The sequence below is a fragment of the Phodopus roborovskii genome, unplaced genomic scaffold, assembly GCF_943737965.1.
Source record: "Phodopus roborovskii unplaced genomic scaffold, PHOROB, whole genome shotgun sequence".
NCBI classification, from domain to species: domain Eukaryota; kingdom Metazoa; phylum Chordata; class Mammalia; order Rodentia; family Cricetidae; genus Phodopus; species Phodopus roborovskii.
In genome coordinates this window covers 23122612-23145594 of record NW_026126416.1, presented here as the reverse complement: position 1 = coordinate 23145594, position 22983 = coordinate 23122612, and the positions used below count along the sequence as shown (strand labels likewise).

General features: G+C 44.9%; 1 protein-coding gene across 1 annotated transcript in view; it reads right to left on the bottom strand.

Annotated features, from left to right (window-relative positions):
- Dnaaf9 (dynein axonemal assembly factor 9) overlaps positions 1-22983 on the bottom strand; it is a 116747-nt gene that overhangs the window by 3222 nt on the left and 90542 nt on the right. Inside the window, exons 28-36 of the mRNA XM_051183366.1 lie at positions 21921-22046; positions 18321-18358; positions 9811-9946; positions 7009-7095; positions 4248-4354; positions 3878-3952; positions 2508-2710; positions 1001-1066; positions 69-162 (exon numbers count right to left, since the gene is read on the bottom strand). Coding sequence (XP_051039323.1) covers positions 69-162; positions 1001-1066; positions 2508-2710; positions 3878-3952; positions 4248-4354; positions 7009-7095; positions 9811-9946; positions 18321-18358; positions 21921-22046 — 932 coding nt within the window. The remainder of the gene's footprint in view (positions 1-68; positions 163-1000; positions 1067-2507; positions 2711-3877; positions 3953-4247; positions 4355-7008; positions 7096-9810; positions 9947-18320; positions 18359-21920; positions 22047-22983) is intronic.

The window sequence follows — 22983 nt, the reverse complement described above, 5'->3', positions numbered from 1 at the left end:
CCCATTTTACAGGGGAGGCTTGCATATCCTACATTTTCACACTGGGATCAAACTGTTTCCAAGGATACGTGGGTGAAAATCGGTCTTGTCCCCAAAGAAGTTAACAAACTGGGTGCCATTGTAAAAGTAGCCTGCAGGTAGGGGATCCAAGTGTCGTTTCACCTGTTGGAAAAGAATCCTGTTGAATAATCTGACAACTTTTTATCATTCACTCATTCAAAACAAATAAACAGAGCTGGGCATGGAGGCCTACGCCTTTAATCCTAGTTCCCTGAAGGCAAAGGTATGTGGATCTCTAGGAATTTGAGGCTAGCCTGGTGTACATAGTGAGTTCCAGGCCAGCGGACTGCATAGGTGGCTCAGCTGTTCTTTCAGGAGACCTGGGTTCAATTCCAAGCACCCGCATGGTAGTTCACAACCATCTGTAACTCCAGTTTGAGATCTGATGCCCTCTTCCGGCTTCTACAGGCACCAGGCCTGGTGCACAGAGAGTGGGACTATTGACAGCCCGTGACAGGGCTTGGAATGTGGCTTTTGGTCTTTTGTCCTGAGGCCTCAGTGTGTATGGGCTTTGGGAAGAGGTCTGGGGTCAGTCTGCTATTAACACTTACTTACCTAGGAAATCTCACTTTGGCCTTAGGATCTCATAGCCTTCCCATGAACAACTTTGTCTATATGGCTTTCTTCTGGGTCTCAGCTGCTTTCTGTGTGAATTATCTTAAGCAGAGGTTTTATAAAACTACTTGGACAGGTTGAGAAGGCCAGGCTTCCCATTATCCAGTCCTCCTACGGGTACCAGACCTCTTCCACCTCATCAACAGGCACAGCAGAAGTGGTTACTCCATTTACTGAAGCTACAAGTCAGGCTTCTTGACCAGCTTCCCTTTGTGTCCAGAGAGAAGCAAGGCTGCCAGGGTATCCTACAAATAATTCCTCGCCCTGTGAAGGAACCCAGGACAGCACTACAAGTCTAGGACAAGCACTAGGGCAGGCCACTCACATGGATGGTCTTGATCTCCTGCTGGGTCAGCATTCCCCTGGTTTTCAGAGCTTTCCTCTGAGGCCTCTACGCAGATGTGGAGAGAACACACATTTCAACAGAGCAGAAGGCACACAAGGGTAGCTGAAGGCCTAAAGGAGTGTGGGGGCCAGGTACATATCGAAGATCCCAGAAGAAGGAAGAGTGTATGAACCAGCTTTTGTGGACATGCTATCTTGCTTGTCTACTCCCCTGAGGAAACTACTTTCCCACCACAGAGCCCTGAAAGATAGTTGGAAACACATGGTAGAGAGCCCAGTGCTTTGCAAATGGGCAGGCATAGTCCTGCCTCTTGGCAGATTCTGGTGCTTAAACCACAGCAATGACAGGTAATGGACAGCCTGAGGTTTCACAGTCTAGTAACATTTAAGACATTATCCAAAGCAGGGAGTGGTGACACACACCTGTGATCCCTGCACTTGGGAGACTTAAAGCTGGAGGAGTAAAGATTTGAAGCCAGCCTGGCCTACATAGTGAGATTCTGCCTAACCACCTCAGCCAACAAAACACACAACCTCCTACAAAACACCTCTTTAAAACAAAGGCAAAGCAAAAGCAGAATTTAACCACTTGAGGCAGCTCATAGCTTCTAGAAGACTATCCTCAATAGACAAGACCCAGGACCCAAGCAACGCTACTCCTGGAGTTTCAGGACGAACCAAACCACCGATACTGCCTGTGCTTGGCACCACAGCTTCTAGAGCATCTGGGTGTGAGAGTACACAGTACTGGGCTGGAAGATGCTCAGCAGCACGGAGCACTGCTCTTCCAAGGACCTGGAGTTGACTTCCATCCCCCAGTTCTCTCTATCTCTAGCTCCAAGGGATCTGACCTCTTCCAGCCTCCACAGGTACCAGGCACGCAAGTGGTTCAGACATATATGCAGGCAAAACATCCATACACGTAAAAAAAAAAAAAAAAAAAAGTACACAGTCCAGGCCTTTAATCTCAGCACTCGAGAGCTAGGAGATTTCTGTGAGTTTGAGGCCAGTCTGATCTACATAGTTCCAGGACAGCAAGCACTGTCACAGAAAACCCTGTCTTGAAAAACAAACAAACAAACAAAGAACAAACAACCTCCCCTACAAAAAACCCTGTGTTGAAAAACAAAGAAACAAAACCCCCAAAACCAAGCTGGGTGGTGGTGGTGCATACCTTTAATCCTAGCACTTGGGAGGCAGAAGCAGGGAAGCAGGCAGACCTCTGTGAGTTCCAGGCTAGTAGGTCTATAGAGGACAGCCTAGAACTAGGGCTACACAGAGACCCTGTTCAGAAAAACAAACAAAACACCCCAAACACAAAACAAAACACAGTATTTCCATATCTGCCTGGAGTTTGCCCTGACAGGCTGCTTCTTAATCCCAGAATGTTCCTAAGTACCGGCTGAGCCTTGAGGTGTATACTAGTGGGTGTCAGAGGGAAGAAGGCCAGGATCAGTGGAATGTGCTCTGTTGGTTTTGTAAGTCACCTGCTTAGCTGACTGTCGAAGCCAGTCCTTGAGGCTGTCTTCCTTCAGGGAGCAGCCAATGAACACAAGGTAGCATTCTGGCTGCCCACTGTCTTGAGGTGTGCTTCTTGAGTTGGGGGGTGGAGTGGGTCCCTCCAAAACAGGCATAATGCTCAGGGAGTTGGTCAGAGTGTTGTGACAGACCTCCATGGTCTTTTCAGAATCTGCACAGAGAACACATTTGTCCCTGAGATCAAATCCCAAAAGAATGCTACACTATAACGGTGTTGGCGGATTGACAGATTCCTAAGAACTGACATGATAGGTAGTGGCAAGTTGGAAAGGATAAAATAGATGTTTATGGCTTGGTTGGTGTGGGTGATCAGACACACACTTAACAGGCAGAGGAACACAAGAGGAAGAAAAGGCTTGTAGGCAAGATAAGATGGGCCACTCATCACTGCCTCTGCAAGGCTGGAAAAGGAGAGGCCTCTGCACTGATAATAACACCCAGGAAAACAGCAACATCTCCCCAGGGGCTGAATGTGTGATACCAGGGACTAAGCACTACCCAGCAGCCTGAGGGGCAGCAACTTGAGGAGGTAGTGAATGCTCTTCTAGAGGATCAGGGTTTGATTCCCAGTATCCACACAGCATCACACCATCTATAACTCCAGGTGCAGGGAATCTAAATGGATACTAGGCACATGTGGTACACATATACATGTTGGCAAAACATGTAAAAGTGTAAATAACACAGATTTATAAAAGAATGCAAGAAAGCATGGACACACATTAGCTGGGCTTCAATGGCCGAGTCCTGTAGCACAGCCTTCTCGACTGTTGTCAGAGGGGTTATGCTGCTCACTGGAGTTTCTTCCTCCAAGATTTGGAGGCCCCAGCACAAACCTTTCATCCGCTCAGATGTAATAAACTGCTGTGGTTCCTTTCTTTTCTGCCTCTGGACTGTGGCAAACATTGTTCTTTTTCCTGGCATTTGCTCCTCTTCCTCAACACTGAGGTGACATGTTTGAGATTCTCTCTGACCCCCATCCTCAGAAAATCAACAGGGTTTTATAAGGGCTCCAGGGGGGTCTAAGGCTTATTAAACAAAAGGGAGGAAAATAGAGTTCCAAGATTTTGACCAGATTGGGAGCTCTGGTTTTGTCAAGTCTGGGAGGAGGGCTAGGAGGGGGCCATGGGTGACCATGTGGGGGGTAGGTCTGTGGGATGTGGGAGTCAAGGAGATGTGGGGAATAACCCAGGAGCAGAGGGCAGATTTTTCACTCTGGCAGAGAGGACTGAGCATGGAGCAGGGAAGCAGTGCCAGAAGAGGCTACAATGTAAACCATGAGTGTGAGCGCCCCAGCCACCAAGACAGCCGCATTTACCTGAAAACTTTACTTTGCCAAGGATGTGGTAGATATTTCCAGAGAAGGGACTTGGCTTGATGGAAGAGCGAATTGCTGGTGGAGGAAAAGGATAGGGTGTCAGCTATCTGGACACAGAGGCCAAGCTTAGGCCATCATAGCTGGAAAGGTCAGGGCCAGGGGGAGGGCTCAAGGTTCAGAGCTCCCATCTTCATCTTCTCTGGCCCAGGGCCTCTGCCACTATTCCCTCGGAGTGACCTAAATGTGGCCACACAATCAGAGCCCAGGGACTCTGAGCTCATCAAACCCCGACAGTATGGAGAAAGCACCAAGGATACTGACTGAAATGGGGCCACAGGGAAGGGTGAGACATGCCCTAGCCGTGCCTCACCTTTACACTTGGCCACAAAGCGGGTTTTTTCCAGAGGACGGTCAAACCATACGCAGATCTGAACCATTAGTGGAAAGACGGATCCAGAATCAAATTTACCTTCGTACCTTAAAGTTTTTAAATGCAAGAACAAGTATTTTAAGTTCTTTGACAGACTCATGTATATATACAATAGGCTGTAGCCCCCTTGCCCCCATCTCATCCATTCAGGGTTGGGGGTTTCAGCGTTATATATACTATCCTGAGATGAACTATTCATCTCTTGTTCAATCCTCTCTCACTAATACACTATACTATCCTGAGATGAACTATTCATCTCTTGTTCAATCCTCTCTCACTAATACACTATACTATCCTGAGATGAACTATTCATCTCTTGTTCAATCCTCTCTCACTAATACACTATACTATCCTGAGATGAACTATTCATCTCTTGTTCAATCCTCTCTCACTAATACACTATACTATCCTGAGATGAACTATTCATCTCTTGTTCAATCCTCTCTCACTAATACACTATTTTGTTTACAATATCGTTTCCTCTTCTTTTTCCTATATGATCTAGGGGCTTATCTATACCAGGTTGGTCTCGCTATGTAACCAAGGGTAGCCTTAACTTTCTGATCCTCTGGGTTTCCACCTCCTTAACGAAGGAATTAAAAGTATGGGGCACCACACCTAGTTTATATGGGGCTAAGGGTTTAGCTTTTATTTTATTTTTTTTGGAGACAGGGTTTTTCTCTGTGTAGCCCTAGCTGTCCTGAGACTTGCTTTGTAGACCAGGCTGGCCTTGAACTCAGAGATCCTCCTGCCTCTGCCTCCCGTTCCAAGTGCTGGGATTAAAGGCATGCATCACCACTGCCTGGCTGAAGCACTGTTTCCAATGTGTACCCCTCCACTTCGATGCAAGATTCGGAAGCATGCTAGCTCCTTGGAGCAAGACCTTCCTGAGAACACAGGTCCAACTTCTCAAGACTAGCAGAAGTTCCTTGAAGTCAAGGGCTTGTGGACTCCCTCCCTCAGATGCTAAGGGCACTAGGAGTCCTTCCTAACACAGTAGGAGCCACCCACCCCCACCTCACCCTGCCCCCACTTTGAACCAGAGAGTCACCTGGTTCAACTTCCAAAACAGCTAGGATTATTTTCCACACTCCAAGCACGTCCATCTCACAGTGGGCAACTCAAAACATACATATTTCTCTAGAAGGAGCTAAGGAGATGGGTTGTCACTGCTGTGTTCCCTAAATACCACTATACCTGGATGAAACACTTTTTTTCTTTCTTGAAGACAAGTTCTCATTTCCCCAGATTGAGCTTACTATAGATCGTGCTGAAACCCTGGTCCTCCTGCTTCTTCCTAAAAGCTGTCACTGTTAGTGTGAACTGCCATGTCTACATTTGGAAACTTTCTAATACAGAACATTTCACCCGTTTAAAGCAAAAACAGAAGTATGAGAGTATAATGAACCCCTGTATCTCATCACTCAGAAGCGAAGGACTTTTATTTTTGACTTGGAATCGCTCCAGGGGAGGACATAACCATTGTATGAGTAATCATCTATACCATTCTAACAGCAGAGCATGTATGTGTGTGTGCACTTGTCACAGTGCACACAGGGAGGCCAGAGTTGGTTTTCTTCTTCCACTGTGAGGGACTCAGGCGTTGAACTCAGGCCATGAGTGAAAGCTTCTTTAACCACTGAGCCATTTTGCTAGCCCTTTAAAAAGGCTTTTTGTTTGTTTTGTCCTGGAAATTGCTATGTAAATCAGGCTGGTCTCTAACTTAAGAGATCTACCTGCCTCTGCCTCTGCCAGTACTAAGATTAAAGGATCTCACCATTGTACTCTGCCCCCTTTAAAAGGTTTTCAGACAGGATTTCCTGTAGCCCATGAATTTACTATGTGGCCAAGGATAATCCCGAACTCCTAACCCTCCTGCCTCTATCTCCTGAGTGCTGGGATAACAGTGTATGCCACCATGCCTTACTTACAGTATGTTTTTTTCCTTTCCTTTCATTGTTTAAAAAATTACCTATTTTTATTCTATGTGTATATGTATTTGGCCTGAATGTGTGCATTTATACCATGTGCACTCTGGAACTAGAGTTTACAGAAAGCTTTGAACTATACTGCATGGGTGCTGGGAACTGAACCGGGGCCCTCTGCAAGAAGCAAGTACTCCGTACCACTGAGCAATCTCTCCAGCTCCCTAGACTTTTCCTTCCTTCCTTCCTTCCTTCCTTCCTTCCTTCCTTCCCTCCCTCCCTCCCTCCCTCCCTTCCTTTTTTTCTTTCATCCTTTTTTTTTGAGACAAGGTTTCTCTGAGTATCCTTGGCTGTCCTAGAACTTTCTCTGTATACCAGGCTGACCATAAACTCAGAGCTCTGCCTGCCTCTGCCTCCTGAGTGCTGTGATTAAAGGTGAGTGCCACCATGGATCTTCATTAGCAGAAGCCTACCTCCTTTGGATAGCTGACTACTGGGCAGGGCATTTTTTACCTGGGGAGTCTACACCTTGGTGCTATGTCACCAAGACCCACTGTACTTGATACCTGCAGGATGACCCTCTGAATTGCAATGTCCAGAGAGGCTCAGAATGTGGAGCCCTGGCCCCTTGGCAAGGCTATGGGGCATGGCAGGTTATCCCAGATAACATGTGTGACCCTTGTGAAACATACATTCTATTGTCATTTCTGCTCTTTCTTTGCTGTGGATGTGGCTCACATTTCTTTATAAAGCCACTATTCAGTAATGATACTTGCCAGCCAGGAAACATTAAGTATCGAGAGCGTAGCATCTGGGGACTTGAAAAACTGTTTTCTGAGAGAATCAGCTCAATGTCTTCATTCCTTTAAAAAAACAAAAAAAGCAGAGAAGACCCGGGTTAATTGGGATTGTCCATGTTAACCTCTCCACACATGCATGCAGTGTTTTTCTTGAGAAAGAATATGAAAATTAGTTGTTGGCATAACAGTTCACGTCTACATACATCAATATGCATCTTCAAAGAATAATTTCTCATAAGCAGAGGCAGTCAGATTTCTGTGAGTTTGAGGACAGCTTGGTCTACAGAGTGAGTCTGTGATCATCTAGGGCTACATAGAAAACCTGTCTCACAACAAACAAAATAAAACTAAAACTGCCAAAACCCAAAAGAGTACTTTTCTTATAGGACCACAATATACTATTACATCTGAGGAACTTAGTCCTGTGATCAGCAATTCTACGAATGTAGAATTTCAGGTCCTACCCATAACTCACTGAATCAGAAACCTTTTTTTTTTTTTTTTTGATACAAGGTCTCATGTAGCCCAACACTCACTAAGTAGCTGAGGATGACCTGATCCTCCTACCTCTACTTCTTCAAGTGTTGAGACTACAGACATGTACCACCAAGCCTGGTTTACCTGGTGATGTTGTCTTCACTGCTTTTACTGTTTAATCATTTGGTCAACACAGTGCTTGCCAGACCTTAAGAATGTAAAGGAGGGGCTAGAGAGTTGGTTCTAGCTCCTGTTATTGTTGCAGGCTCCCATGGTGGCTTACAATCATCTGCAGTTTTTGTTTCAAGGGATTCGATGCCCTCCTCCGACCTTCCCAGGCACCAAACAAGCACCTGGTATATACACACTCATGTCTCAGCCCTCCATCTTATTATGTCTTTGTGTGAGCTAGGAACTGGACACAGGGTGCTGTACCTGCTAGCAAGCATGCACCACTATACCCAGCCTTTTATATGGGTGCTGAGGATCAACCTGGGGCCCTCGTGCTTGTATGACAAGTACTTCAGTGAAATATTTCTCTGGATAACAAAACAATATTTTTTGTGTGTGAATGTACACCTGAAGCTTCTATACACATGTCCACAGAGATGCACCTCCCCAGCGCTGTCTAAAGTGTGTGTACACGTGTGGCCATGGTATGTGTGGAGGTCAGAGGACATCTGTAGGAGTCAGTTCTCTCATCTACAATGTGGATTTCAGGGGTCAAATTCAGACTACTGCCCCGCGAGGTGGCAAGAGCTCTTGCCTGCCCCTCAGCTGGTTTTTGTTTTTAAGACGAGGTTCTCAGTTGTAGCCCAGGTTGGTTTGAACTGGAACTCATCTTGGTTTCCAAATGCCGGGGACTCAGAATGCACATCATGCCCAGAATTTTTCTTTTTCCGAGACAGAGTTTTTCTATAGCTTTGGAGCTTTTCCTGGAACTCACTCTGTAGACCAGGCTGGCCTGGAACTCACAGAGATCCGCCTGCCTCTGCCTTCCGAGTGCTGGGATTAAAGGCGTGTGCCACCACCATCTGGCCTTCCAGCAATTCTTTTTTAAATAAAACAGTATTTGTATGGTTTGAAAACTGAAACTATATAAAATATTGTATTCCTTTGAGTCTGCCAGCAGAGCAAATCAAATAGTTATAAAATGAGCACTTTTTCTCTTTTACAAATTCTCTACCCTCAGTTTGCTGTTTGGACCAAGACCATGAAGTAAAGAGAGCTTTTTTTTTTTCCTTTTTTTAATTTCCAGACAGGGTTTCTCTGTGTAACAGTCCTGGCTATCCTGGAACTCACATCTGTAGACCAGGCTGGCCTCTAACTCACTGAACTGCCTGCCTATGCCTCCCATTAAAGGTGTGCACCACCAATGCCCAGCAGGCATTTTTCTATATTCTCTCACACTTTAGCACACAGACCATTGGAGACAGTCCTGGCTTCTATTCTTCAATGTACAAGAAAGAATCTGTCAAAACAAACTAACAAAATATCTTAAAACATTATAGGACAGTGATAGATGGGGTCCTCTTGATGACCTTCACACAGTGCTAACTGTACTTTCTTTAAGAAGGGAGCGGTGGGGATTGACTGCAGTTTTAATCCCAGAGCCTAGTAAGCAGGGTAGGAGGGTCTCTGAGTTCTAAGCAAGCCAGGGCTGCAAAGTGGGATCCTGTGTCAAACAAGCAAGAGCAGCATTTTACAGGGCTAGAGAGACAGATCAGCAGTTAAGGACACTGGCTGTTCTTCCAGAGTACCTGGTTTAATTCCCAGCACCCAAAAGGAAGGTTCCAATCATCAATAACTCTAGTTCTAGGGGATCTGACACCCTCTCCTGCCCCCCCTGTGGGCACCAGGCATGCATGTGGTGTACAGACACACACACACAGGCAAAACACCTACACACATTTATTATTATTATTATTTGTGTTATGTGTGTGATTGAGTGTGTCTGAGTGTTTGCGTGTGTGTGAGTGTATGTGTGTCTGAGAGTGTGTGTGTGTGTGTGTCTGAGTGTGTGAGTGTGTGTGAGAGAGTGTGAGAGTGTGTGTGTCTGAGTGTGTGTGAGTGTATGTGTGTCTGAGTGTGTGAGAGTGTGTGTGTGTGAGAGTGTTTGCGTGTTTGTGTGTGTGTGTGAGTGTCAGAGCATACATGTGGAGGTGAGAGGACATCTTGCAGTAGTCAGTCCTTTCCTTCCATCATGTGTGTCTGAGATACAGTGGAAGACCCTGTGAGCCAGCCAGGTGCTGTGTATGGGAAAGATGGTGGGTACACAAAGTGCAGTCTGCACAAGTTTACCTTGTAACAATCCCATTTTCTGCAAGAATGAAGGCTGCAGTAGGATTGGCAGCTCTGATGAGGGTCTGCAGCTGAACAAGGAGAGGGTGCCTCTGTTCCATCGTGTGACTGGTAAACACCACATTATTCACCAGGCCTGAAGAATAAAACCAAAACATATCAGCCTTGAGAATCTTGACTGGGGCTGCAGGCTCACACAAACGTGGGCTTTTGCTCCTCCCACTGACGTCTTTCACCTCGGCCGGCCGCCATTCATTCTCCCTTTCCAGGAACTGCCACATCTTACGGGTACATGCTTAGCTCTTCACTTCCTAATCTCATATACTTTTGTGTTTATTTGGCTTTTGTTTTTGAGACAGGGTTTCACACTGTAGCTTTGGTTGGCCTGGAACTTACTATGGAGACCAGAACAGACTTGTAGTGATCTTCCTGCCTCTGCCTCCTGAATGCTGGGATTATAGATGTGTGACACATGCCCTCCCCCCCCCTTTTTTTTGAGACATGGTTTTACTAAGATGCAGCCTAAGCCTGTTGGAAATCATTGTGTAGCCCAGTGTGGCCATGAATTCACAACAATCCTGACTCAGGACCCTGCATATGGGGATTATAAACTTGGGCCACCAAGCCTAACTTATTCTCTTTTTCACCCTCTCACACTTATTATATGCACATGCACTGTAAAAACTGGCATGAGTTGGCTCTCTCCATCCACCATGTGGGGACAGAAAATGAATTCAGATCACCTAGGCCTGGTAGAAGCACCTTAACCACTAAGCCACCTCATAGTCCCCCAAACTAATTCAGCTTCTCTTAACTCAATTTTCTGGCTGTTACTTGGAGTTCTTGATCAAAGAGCTTTTCCAAGTCCCTTATATTCAACCTTATCAGAAACTGGTGCCACCTGCCTTCGGCAGCTCAAACCAGACATTCATTCACTACCAAGCAGTCACTACACACTAGGGGCTGAGAACTATGTCCTCAGAGTCACACAATCCCAAGATCAGTGTTGACACAGATATTCATACAGTGATATGGTAAAAAAAAAAAAAAAGAGGGGGAGCCCATGTGAGGATTGGTAGAATGGTAACAATGACACCACTCCACAACTTCTGTAAAAATGTAAATTCCCAAAACTATGGAGAATTTAGTAATCAGCAAAGTTATCCCCACTATGGCATAATCATACTTCTTTCAAATTTGTACTTATTTTCACAGTTATAAGTATAGTTTATAAGGATTCTATTAATATAGACGATTTCTGCTATAAGATTATTTGCCCTTTGGAGTGCGGTCAGGGTCTAGTCCAGGACATCCTAAAACTCACGATGTAACTAAGGTTGACCTTCAAGCTCTGAATCTCCTGCCTCTACCTCTGGAGCTCTGGATTACAGGCATGCACTGGCTTATGGGGTGTTAGAGCTCAAACCCAGCACTTCAAGCATCCTAGGCAAGCATGCTATCAACTGGAACATATCTAGAACCTCTTCAATTGCAGTTTTTCAGTGAAATACTATTTGGCTTTTCGAAATAGGGTTTTTCTGTGTAGCATTGGCTGTCCTGGAACACACCATGTGGATCAAGCTTGTCTTAAATTTTTAAGAGATTTGTCTATTCAATGATTTTTATTTATACCGTATTGTCAAATGATAGATGTGTCAGTGGTTAAGATCACTTGCTGTTCTTGAATAGGACCTAGGTTTGGTTCCCAGCACCCATGTGATGGTTCACAACCATCAGCAGGCATGCACTTGGTAGGCAAACATACACACATCAGGCAAAAACACGCATAGAATAAAATAAAATGAAAACCATTCAAATATGTACCAAACTAGAAAAATAGTAGCCCCATCCTCTGGATTTAAGAGTTATCAAGAGGGTGGAGAGATGGCTCAGAGGTTAAGAACATTCGCTGCTCTTCCAGAGGTCCCGAGTTCAATTCTCAGCAACCACATGATGGCTCATAATCATGTATAATGAGATCTGGTGCCATATTCTGTCAGGCAGGTACACAGGCAGAACACTGTGTACATAATAAAGAAATAAATTATTAATTATTAATTATTGGCAGGTGGATCTCTATGAGTTCAAGGCCAGTTTGGTCTACAAAGCAAGTTCCAGGACAGGCAGGAATGTTATATAGAGAAACTGTGTCTCGAAAAACCGATGATGATGATGATGATGATGTGGTAGTACAAACCTTTATTTCCAGCACTTGGAAGGCAGAGACAGTTGGATTGCTGAGTTTGAGGCCAGCCTAGTCTACAGAGTGAGTACTAGGATAGCCAGGGAGAGAGAAACCTTGTCTGGGACAAAAAAATCAATCAATCAATCAATCAATCAATCAATCAATCAATCAATCAATCAATCAGTATTTAGCTAATCGTGTTTTATTTATACCTTACCCTTGCCCCTCTCTCCACTGTGGAGAGCTGATGAAATACTGAGTGAATGTGTGTCAGTGACTTGAACATTGCCATGCCGAGGAACTCAATGCCTCAGATCCAAGAGGAATGGCAAAGTCTTCCTCTGGCCCAAGTATGGTTGCTACAAAAGATTAATCATGCACTAAAACCAGTTGACTGCAGCCTCCTTGTTCAGCTGTATACAAAAAAAGATCTGAGTTTCTTGGCTGCTAGTGCATGTCTGCCAGAACTCATGGCCACTGGATCCCAGCTTTTCTTTTTATATATATATATATATATATATATATATATATATATATATATATATATATATATATGTTCATTCTCTTGTTACCCAAGTGAAGTTTCTAAGACCCAGGTGCCCAGATCCTGGTACCTACTGGATGATTTTTGAAGCCAATCTCATAAATCTAAATATTTAACTCAAAAGTATTTCACTGTGTATCTATGAAAAGGACTCTTTTAAAAAGGACTAACAAGGGTGGGGAGATGGCTGAGTGATTAAGAGCACTGGCTGCTCTTCCAGAGGACCCAGGTTTAATTCCCAGCACCCACATGGCAGCTCACAACTGTCTGTAACTCCAGTTCTAGAGGATCCAAAACCCTCATACAGACATACATGAAGGCAAAAACACCAAAGCACATGAAATAAAAATAAATAATTTTTAAAAACCGCTAACAAAACTGGGCAGTGGTGGCTCACGCCTTTAATTCCAGCACTCAGGAGGCAGAGGCAGGCAGATCTCTTGTGAGTTCCAGGCTAGCCTGATCTACAGAGTGAGTTCCAGGACAGACTCCAAAATTATACAGAGAAACCCTGTCCCAAAAACAAAGTAAATAAGTAAACAAATAAAAATATCCAGTCTATGTGTAATTTCTGTTTCAAGAATACTTTGCTTTTTATATTTTAAAAAAGACTTATTTCATTTATATGCACTCTGTGCATGCCTGTGTCTGAAGAGGTCGGAAAAGGTTGTTGGATCCCTTGTAACTGGAGTTACAGATAATGGTAAGCACCATGTGCATGCTGGAAATCCAACACAAGTCCTCTCAAGAGCAGCCACCTCCCTCTCCCAAGGCAGGGTTTTTCCTGTCTCTCGTGCACGTGTGTATGTGTATGTATATGTATACATATATACATATATATTTGTGTGTGTTTTTTTTTTATTTTAATGTGCATTGGTGTTTTGCTTGCATGTATTTCTGTGTGAGGGTGTTAAATCTTGGAGTTACAGACAGTTGTGAACTGCCATATGGGTGCTGGGAATTGAACCTGGGTCTTCTGGAAGAACAGTCAGTACTGTTAACCATTGAGTCATCTCTCCAGCCCCCTTATTTTATGTTTTGAAAGGCTTTTATTTATGTGTATGCCCCTGCATGAATTTATGTGCACCATGTGTATGCACAGGAACCCAAAGAAGCCAGATATGAGATGCCTGGAACTGGAGTTATAGGAGGCTGGGAGCTACCATGTGGGCTCTGGGAACTGAAGCTGGTCCCTCTGTAAGAGCAGTGAGTGCTACTAACTATTGAACCAGCTCTCTTGCCTCTCTTTTAATTTTTAAATTTATGTGTATGTGTGGTTGTGTGTATTTCATGTGTGCAATGCTCACTGAAGCCAGAAGGTGTTGTATCTGGGGAGTTACAGATGGTTGTGAGCCACTATCCAATGGATGCTGGGAACCAAACTTGGGTCCTATGGAAGAGTAGCAAGTGCTTTTACCCATTGAACAATGTCTCTAGCCCATTTCTTTCTTTCTTTCTTTTTTTTTTTTTTTTTTAAAGGTACACACTCAAAAGGCTACTCATATTCCCTTTGCATCCAAAACCTTTCAAGTTAATAGACTTTCCTCTGCCAGGGACAGGGAAGCCTGTGTACTGACACTATATTTAGAAAGTCACTATGGAGGCTGCAGAGTAACATCAAGGCCTGGCCTAGAAAGCTTGATGCTGGATCTGCACCCACACCTTGGTACAGCCACAGGGAACCATGGAAGCCTCTGGAAGCAGAGTAAGTGGCACCACAGGCAAGCAGATGGAATTCCTAAGGTCTTAGGACATTCTAGGATTATCAGACAAGGGAGCCAGACCCTGTAAGATGACTGTGAGGTTACCATGGGCAGAAGAAAAGAACAGTATGGTGGGTGGGCCTTGTAGTAAGGAGGCAGGAAAAGCCTGGAGACTATGACATTTCCTTAGCCAAAAGAGGCAAGTCACACTAGTATAGACCTGCCCTTCCCAGGCATGTGTACCAACCGGGGTCACAGGCTCAGTCCTGGCCTGCCCCTTTTCTTGCCCAGGTTGTGGGGCTCTATTAGATGAACCCTGTCTAATGTTCTGCTTGCTGTAATGTACTATATGGAATTATTTTGTAGGGATTGGATGCTAGGTCAGGAACAGGGTACAGAAAAAGGACTTTACTCCATAGCAAAAGGATTATCTCCAGCATTCCTTAGTCCAGCTATGTAAACTGCCACCTGCCAAGAGGAAATGCCATCTGAGAGGCAAGGAGAGCCCTTGTCTGGCACACAGGCCAAACAAACTACAGTAGGGGTTCTACCTGATTGCGGTCAGGAGTTTCTTTCTGCTCTGTATCAAAAGTGAACACCAAGACTGACCAGAGTTACAAGCTAGGCTACAGGCAGGCAGTCTAGCCTGGCCTGTTCCCAAGAACAGAGAAACACCTTTGCTGTATGGCTACCCTAGATTGGGCTAAAGGATTTCAGTAGCCCAGGAATAAATGAAACTACCTTCTTTTCCCTATACACACATCTAAAAGCAAGCAGGTAAAACATCTTCATTTGCTTTGAGTCAGCGTCAGCATTATGATGAGCTGCTTCTGCTGGCATTAAATGCCACAGAACAGTAAGTGCAGAAACTGCTCCCTGCCACCCAGGCTACAACACAGTCCTTTCTCTCTGTAAAATGGTCCCTGCTTGTTGGGGCTGAACAGGAGCAAAGAGGCAATAAGCTCCTTCAGGACATGAAGAATTTGTCTCCTGGTTGCAGATCCCACCTCCAAGACAGCCCCGGACTCTCTAACGAGGAGGGAGACACTTGTTTTGTTTGTTATCTCCTGCCCATACAACCCAAGTCAGCCAGTTCAGAGTCCTCAATGGGACAGAGTGTGGGTTATGTGGCAGTGTATGTCTTTAACCCAGCCCTACGGAGGCAGAGGCAGGTGGATCTTTGTGAGGCCAGCCTGGTCTATACATGAAGCCTGGTCTATACATGTTAGCCTGGGCTACACAGAGAGACCCTGTATCAAACAAAACAAAACAAAGCAAACAAACAAACAAAAAACAAAAACCCAACAACTAACTTATGACCCCATACCTCAACATCATCTATCCACATGCCAGCAAATACAAACTGCCTTTGAACAATGTATTGGAAGGGTTCACTAATAAAATACATTCCAGGTGCCCAAGGGAATTCAGCCTGCCTCAGCCTGGAACTGTGAACACTAGAAGAGGTTTTCTGCTTGAGAGAGCTGCCCAGGGCTGCTCCAGGTTCATGGATAATGAAGACAGATCATTTCCTCAACACTCTGTCAGGGGAACCTAACCGTCTGTGCTGATGTGTCACCAAGAAAAGTGGGGAGAGGCTGAGGGGAGTACTAAGGTGGCTCCAACCCTGACAGGAAGAGCAAGGGTCAAGGATGGTCAGCATGTTTTTAGTAGGTTAATTTGTTCTACTTTTGTTTGTTAGTTTGTTTTTCAAGTCAGAGTTTCTGTCCTGGAACTCGCTCTGTAAATCAGGCTGGCCTTGAACTCACAGAGATCCACCTGCCTCTGCCCCCTGAGTGCTGGGATTATAGGCAAGTGCCACCACTGGCCTGGCTGTTTTATTTGTTTTTTGAGATGTGATTTTACTCCATAGCCTGGAACCTGTGATAATTCCCCCGCTTCAGCCTTCAGAATGCTTGGATTGTTAAGTGTGAGCTACCAAGTCCAGTTTGGTCAGCAAGTGTCCTCCATTTTCTTATAAGTTATCACTGTCTGAGTCAGCCTTCATTTCTCAACTATTAGCTCACTTCCTCTATCAAGACTAGTGGCCTTCTCAGTCCTCAGGCTTATTTTCCAGCAAATAATTCAGAATCAAACATATATAAACATAAAAAACAAACAAACAAAAAACCAACACAGGGTCTTGCCTAGCAGTAGAGTTGTACATCTCTGATTCCAGTACTCAGGAGGCAGAAGCACTGGCTTTTATGAGTGTGAGCACAGCTTAGTCTTTAAAGCAAGTTCTAGGACAGCTAAGGCTACACAGAGAAACCTTTTCTTGAAAAACTGAAAAAGAAAAAAGCAAAGGAGAGAGAAGCAGAGGTGAGGGAGGGAGGGAGGGGAGGCAGGGAGGGGGAGAGAGAGGAAGGGAGGGAGGGCCTCAGCCAGGTATAGTGGTACACTCTAATGCCAGCACTTGGTGGGCAGAGGCAGGAGGGTCTCTGTGAGTTCCAGGCCAGCCAGGGTTACAGAGATATCCTGTGTCAAACAAACACACACACACACACACACACACACACAGGAAGAGTCTCACTCTGCAACCCAGATGATCCTACTACGCAGCTTGCCACTGCTACCCTCTGAAAAAAATTGCAATTATGTTTTTTTTCCAGACAGTCTTACTACTGTATAGTCCAGGATTGGCCTAGGACTTACTATAGCTGGCTTCTACATAGAGATCCACCTGCTGTACTAACTCAGTCATCCAGACATTCCTGATGAGATCAGTGCTCTTCACACTTGCAAAACTAATGTTTTTTTTTTTTTTTTTTGTTTGTTTTGTATTTAAATTGTCCTTCCCTTGAGGTCTCTATAACATTAAGCATGACTGATTTTTCTCTGTCCTTGATATTTGAAGTACTATTTCTTCCTGTTTCATCTTTCAGTCTCTGGGATTTTCTAATCCCCTTCTCATCTCGGGCTTTCTAAATTTTTTAACTCCACATCTGCATGCTCGATCTGTCTGGGCTTTTGTCTGTCTTTGATCATGGCTTCGAAGCCTAGAACCAAGGATCAGAAAGCCCCCCTCCCCCCATTACCTCCTGTTTCAGTGTCTCTCTTGTGCTTTCTATTCAAGGACAGCTATCTTCAGCTTCCCTAATCCTATGAACTACAAAGAAGAGCCATTCTGAATATGCCTTTTCCAATTTATGTCCTACACCTAGTTTGTCAGCAGGTCCTACTAACCCAACCTCCACAAACCTGAATCTATTTGGATTAGGGCATTATGGAGGGACCCAGACAACTTTCATTTTACCCTGTTGCCGCCCAAGGCAGGCATGACAGCTTATACTAACCCAGTACTTGGGAGGTAGAAGAAGGAAGATCAGGAGTTCAAGACTAGCCTATGCTATATAACAACTTAGTGACTTGAAGCCAGGTGGGACTACATGAGATTCTGTCTCAAAAAAAAAAAAAAAAAAAAAAAAAAAGCAAAGGAGGACTGCTACTACCTGGTATACCAAGTTCAACAAGAACATTTCTCCTTGGCCTCATGCCTGGGCGGCTGCCAGCTCACTTTTCAGCCAAGACAGCTTTGGTGTGTTGTTTTTGTTGTCCCTGTGGACTGGCAAAGGGATCAGCAGGGCACAAGTATGCTGGGGACACAGAGATGTTTTCTTCTACCAGATGCTCACTGTGCTGATTCAGGAAGCTCACCCCCTAAGCATCTCCCCAGGTAGCTCCCCACTCCCCCAGAAAGCTCACCCCCTAAGCATCTCCCCAGTCAGCCCCCTGATGGCACTAAGTATCTCAGCATCACTGCAGGGAATTTATGATTTATCCTGGCTCTCCAGGACCCCTAACGACCTTGTTGATCCAGAGGTTCCATTTACTTTTCATCAGTGGCAAGGCCAGGGCATGCGTACCGCAGCTGGGGGGGGGGGGGGGCTACTGCATCAAAAGAAAAGTTCCTGAGCATGTGTGCCTACCCAGCAGGACACAAGGAAGTCATCAAAGTTTTCCCTGGACCAGTTTTGTATGTTGTAGATTCCAGAAAGGTGGCAGCACAGAGAAAAACCAAATGTATTTGAACAGAGTGTGATGGCCACATAAACAGGAAGTAAAACATACTGCTTACCTTGTGAACACTGGTCAAGACATTTAGGAAAGAGAAATCTAAGGAAAAAAGAAAAATGTATTTCAAAACCATTTATTTCAGTCATCATTATTTCCCACAAAAGTATGAATCTGATCGTGCAAGTGCCAGGTGGTACTGACATTGAGAGAGCAATAGTTATCCAAGACATCCATAGCTTTGCACTGAAGTTAAGGTCCCATAGAAATCCCTAGATGGCAGCTGGGCAGTTGGTGGCAGCACTCGGAAGGCAGAGGGAGGTGAATCTCTATGAGTTCCAGGCCAGCCTGGCATACAGAGTAAGTTCCAGGAGCTATACAGAGAGACCCTGTCTTGAAACACCGATAAACAAACAAACAAACAAACAAACAAAGAACAACCTCAGCCCAAGTCGGTCTTTTAGGAAAACATATTGTTGGGACTGGAGAGGTGGCTCAGAGGTTAAGAGCACTGACTGTTTGTCTAGAGGACCCAAGTTGGTATTCCTAGCACCCACATGTCAGCTCACAGGCATATGTAATTCTAGTTTCATGATTTCCCACATCCTCTACTATCGTCCATGGACACTTTGTACATGTGATATACATACTTAAATATAGGTAAAACACCCATACTCATAAAATAAAAATAAATCTTAAAAAAAATAAAAGATGCGTTTTTGAGTAAAAGGAAATGTGAAGGAAAATGGTATCAGTTTTGGCCATCAAACTCTACTAGGGGCCTTCAATGTCAAAGCTTCCATGATCTTGTTTTGTTTGTAAAGTTATTTAGTATTCTGTTTCTGAGTTAGTGTGCATATGCCTGTACTTGTGCCTTTCTTTGCTGAGCCATCTTTTTAGTGCCGCCATGCTTTTATTTTCCTTCTTTCCTCCTCCTTCTTCATTTTCTTTTTGTTGTTATTGAGGGTCTTTCAATGCAGATCTGGTTGTCCTGGAGCTCAAAATGTAGACTCAGATGGCCTTGAAATCACAGTGATCCTCCTGCCTCTGCCTCCAGAGTCCTGGGATTAAAAGCATGAGCTACCATGGCTGGCCTTGCCAAGCTATAATCTCAGTTCCTCTTTGATCCCCCAACACTTTGGGGGGAAACGGGCAGTAATGGCATGCACCTTTAGTCCCAGCACTCAAGAGGAAGAGGCAGGAGGATCTCTGAGGCTGAGCCCTGCCTGGTCTACAGGGCAGCCTGGACTACACAGAGAAACCCTGTCTTGAAAACAAACATAAAACAAGGAAGATAATTAAAATAAGAAAAAAAATTAAAAGCCCAACTATTACAATGCTCCTCCTAGAGAAGGGAACTGCCACTACAGAGTCTTTATCAAATTCCCATAAGGATGAGCAATATACAAGCACTCAGACTCAGACTTTGATGAAATCTATTACCAGATGAGAAGAGTAGGTGGAGGGGAGGGTTGGTAAATAGGCTGCACATACTGCCCAAGGCACTCCATGCAGTGGGTCTGAGACAAGGTATGTCTAGGTCCACAGAGCTCCATGGTTCCCAGATCAGCAAGTTAGATGCTTAGGAGCACAAGCTTCATTCTTCGATTTTATAAATCAGCTGGATACACACCATTTGAACCAAATTAGGTGAATCCTACTTTAGGCTGTAAATCCAGTTCTCTCTTGACTTTCTCATACTTTCTTAAGATTCCTAGTACTCACTCCAGAAGCTCTATCGTGTGTGTGTGTGTGTGTGTGTGTGTGTGTGTGTGTGTGTGTGTGTGTGTGATATTACATAGTCCACTGAATCAACTGTGGGATGTGTCTTTAAGTGCCTTTAAGTCTTTGGAGTGCAATCACTTAGGCCTTTCTTGGGCCCTGTCTCCTTTCTCATTGAAGCCCATGGCAATTCTCAAAGACTTCCCACAAGGCATCACATCCTATCACAAGGCTAGATATGAAACCTCTGACAATAATGCTGATATAAAACCTGGAGGAGACAGGTATCTTGAACACATGGACTTGTATGTTGCCTTAGTTACCTTTCTACTGCTGTGATAAAGGAAACTCAAAAAAAAAAAAAAAAAAAAAAAGTTTAGCCAGGCATTGGTGGCTCATGCCTTTAACAGCACTCCGGAGGCAGAGGCAGGCCGATCTCTGTGAGTTCAAGGCCAGCCTGATCTACAGAGCAAGTTCCAGGACAGGCTCCAAAAGAATACAGAGAAGCCCTATCTTGAAGAACAAAAACAAAAAAGTTTAACTGGCATATGGCCTCACAGTGCTAGAGTCCATGGAGGAACAAAGGTATGGTGGCAGAAACAGCTAAGAGCTTGATCCAAAACAAGGAGGCAGAGCACTCCAGTCTTTGGAACCCTTAGTCAGTGGCACACCTCCTTCAATAGGGCCACACCTAGTCCACCCCAAACCACATGTGTATGCATGACTCCCACAAAATGGAATGAAATTTCTCAGAGCTTGACATTCTTGTTCTTCCAATTAATATGGTGGCTATATTTATTTTTCTTTCTTTTTTTCTTTTTCTTTTCATTTTTGTTTTTTTGTTTTGTTTTGTTTTCTTTGTTTTTGAGACATGGTTTCTGTGTGTAGCCCTGGCTGTCCTGGAACTCACTCTGTAGACCAGGTTGGCCTTGAACTCACAAAGACCCCACCTGCCTCTGTCTCCCAAGTGCTGGGACTAAAGGGTCACTACCACCACTGGTGCTTTCTTCTTAATCTAACTAAAAGCTACTAATGTTTGTTTCTTTGCTGTTTGAGATAGGGTTTCTTGTAGCCTAGACTGGCTTCTTTAAACATTAACTCAATTTAAATAATTATCCTTATCTCCAGCAGTATCTTATTAATCTATGTCTGTAATACATGTTAGCACACTCATTTAACGTTTGCTTATTTGTTTGTTTGGAACCAGGATCTTCACTCTGTTGTAGCTCAGGTTGGCCTTCAGTACTTAGTCCTTTCTTCTAACTAGCGATCCTCCTTGCTGAGGTAAACAAGTCTGGGGCAGCACACAGAGTAACAGAAACAGAAATTAAATTAAATAGGTTAATTTAAATTTTAAGAGCTAGCTGGAGTTAAGCCTAAGCTATTGGCCAACATTTATAATGAATATTAAGTCTCTGTGTGGTTATTTGGGAATGGGCTGGTGGGACAGAAAAGTCTGCCGACACCTCCTATCTCTGCTTCCTGAGTCTTTGGCCATCATATCTAGCTTTGATTAGATTTATTTACTTCCGTCTTCCCTCCCTTTCTCCTTCCTTCTTTCTGTCCCCCTCTATCCTTTTTTTCAGTGTTTAGAATAGAACCTAAGATCTATTAAATACACTTGGAGAGTCCCCAACCCCATACTGTACCCCCTCCCCACACCCACAACAGATATTTGACTAGCGCTCACTATGCACCAAGCATCGACAAGACACAAGACGAGAGACTCGGCCCTTGTTCTCACAGAGCTGAATGAAGCCCGTCTTCCATAATCTACTTCACCCTGCTCTGCACCTTTTAGGACCTCATACAAATCAAAGAGTAGTGGGGTGTTTACTGCATACACTGCGGAGTGATGTGTTCCACAAGCCAAGGGGAGGGAAAATCACTACAGTGCCCTACAACACCACGGTGTGGGCTGGAGGTGGTCTTCGGTGTCTACCTGTGCTCCATGTAGCAGCTCAGGGGCTCCACGCACACTGTGACGGCACCAATGGTGAAGTAGGACTTGACATTTGGGTCTGGGTGAGTCTGCAGGGCCTGGACAACATCGATGACATCCGTGTAACTAAAGGAGAAAGCGCAGGTTATCTTTCTGATTGGGGCTACAGAATCAAAGAGGGGAGCTCTGAGTGGCTGAGGGCTGAAGACAGAAGGCCATACCCCCACTTAGTGATTCAGAGCCCCTGGAATCCACGACGTGCTTCTTCGTTCCCAAGTTCTTCCAGTTCCCCTAAATGGGAAGAGTGGGCGGAAGAGCCCACCTAGTCTGGAGATAAGAAGCTGGCGACTGGGGCTCTGAGGGTGGGGCTGCTTTCTGGTCATAACTCAGGAGCTTCTGCCAGGCTGTGTTTCTTTAGTTCTTTTCTCCGCGCTCCCCCCCCCCCCCAATTTCCCAGGTCATCAGATCTGTCAAATACCATTTCTAGTCCCATCTTCTGCCTGGACCTCCCTCCAGTCTTGATTTACAGAACCAGCCTGACATCATTGCTTAGGAGCGAATGTGTTTGAAATCCAAACCCTGAGCCGGTTCCTCCCAAGTTTCTGTTATTCTAAGCCCAGGGGACTTTACTCTTTCAGATGCTAGGCTTTGGCTCCATTCTTTCTTGGTCATACTCCCACTTTCCCTGGGCCACCGCGATGGCCTGCCAGCTGCCCCCTACTTCTGTCCTGCCTCACAGCAAACTGTTCTCAACACAGAAGCCAGAGGGGTTGCTAAACTCTCTGACAGATCACATTACTGCTCTGCTCAAACTCTCCAGTGGTTTTCGTCTCAGCGCAAAAGCCGAGCCCCTTACTGAGGGCCAGGCAGCCCCGTACATCTGACTTCAGGCAGCCCGTACATCTGACCTCTAACAGTGCAGGGGGAATGCCATGCTTATCCCATCCCTACCCCTAACCCAACCACTTTGGCCTCCTGGGGTCTTCTCGGAACATGCCTGGCATACTTCTACCTTGTACTCTGTTCCCTGTGGCTGGAATGCTCTTTTCCTCTGGCATCTGCC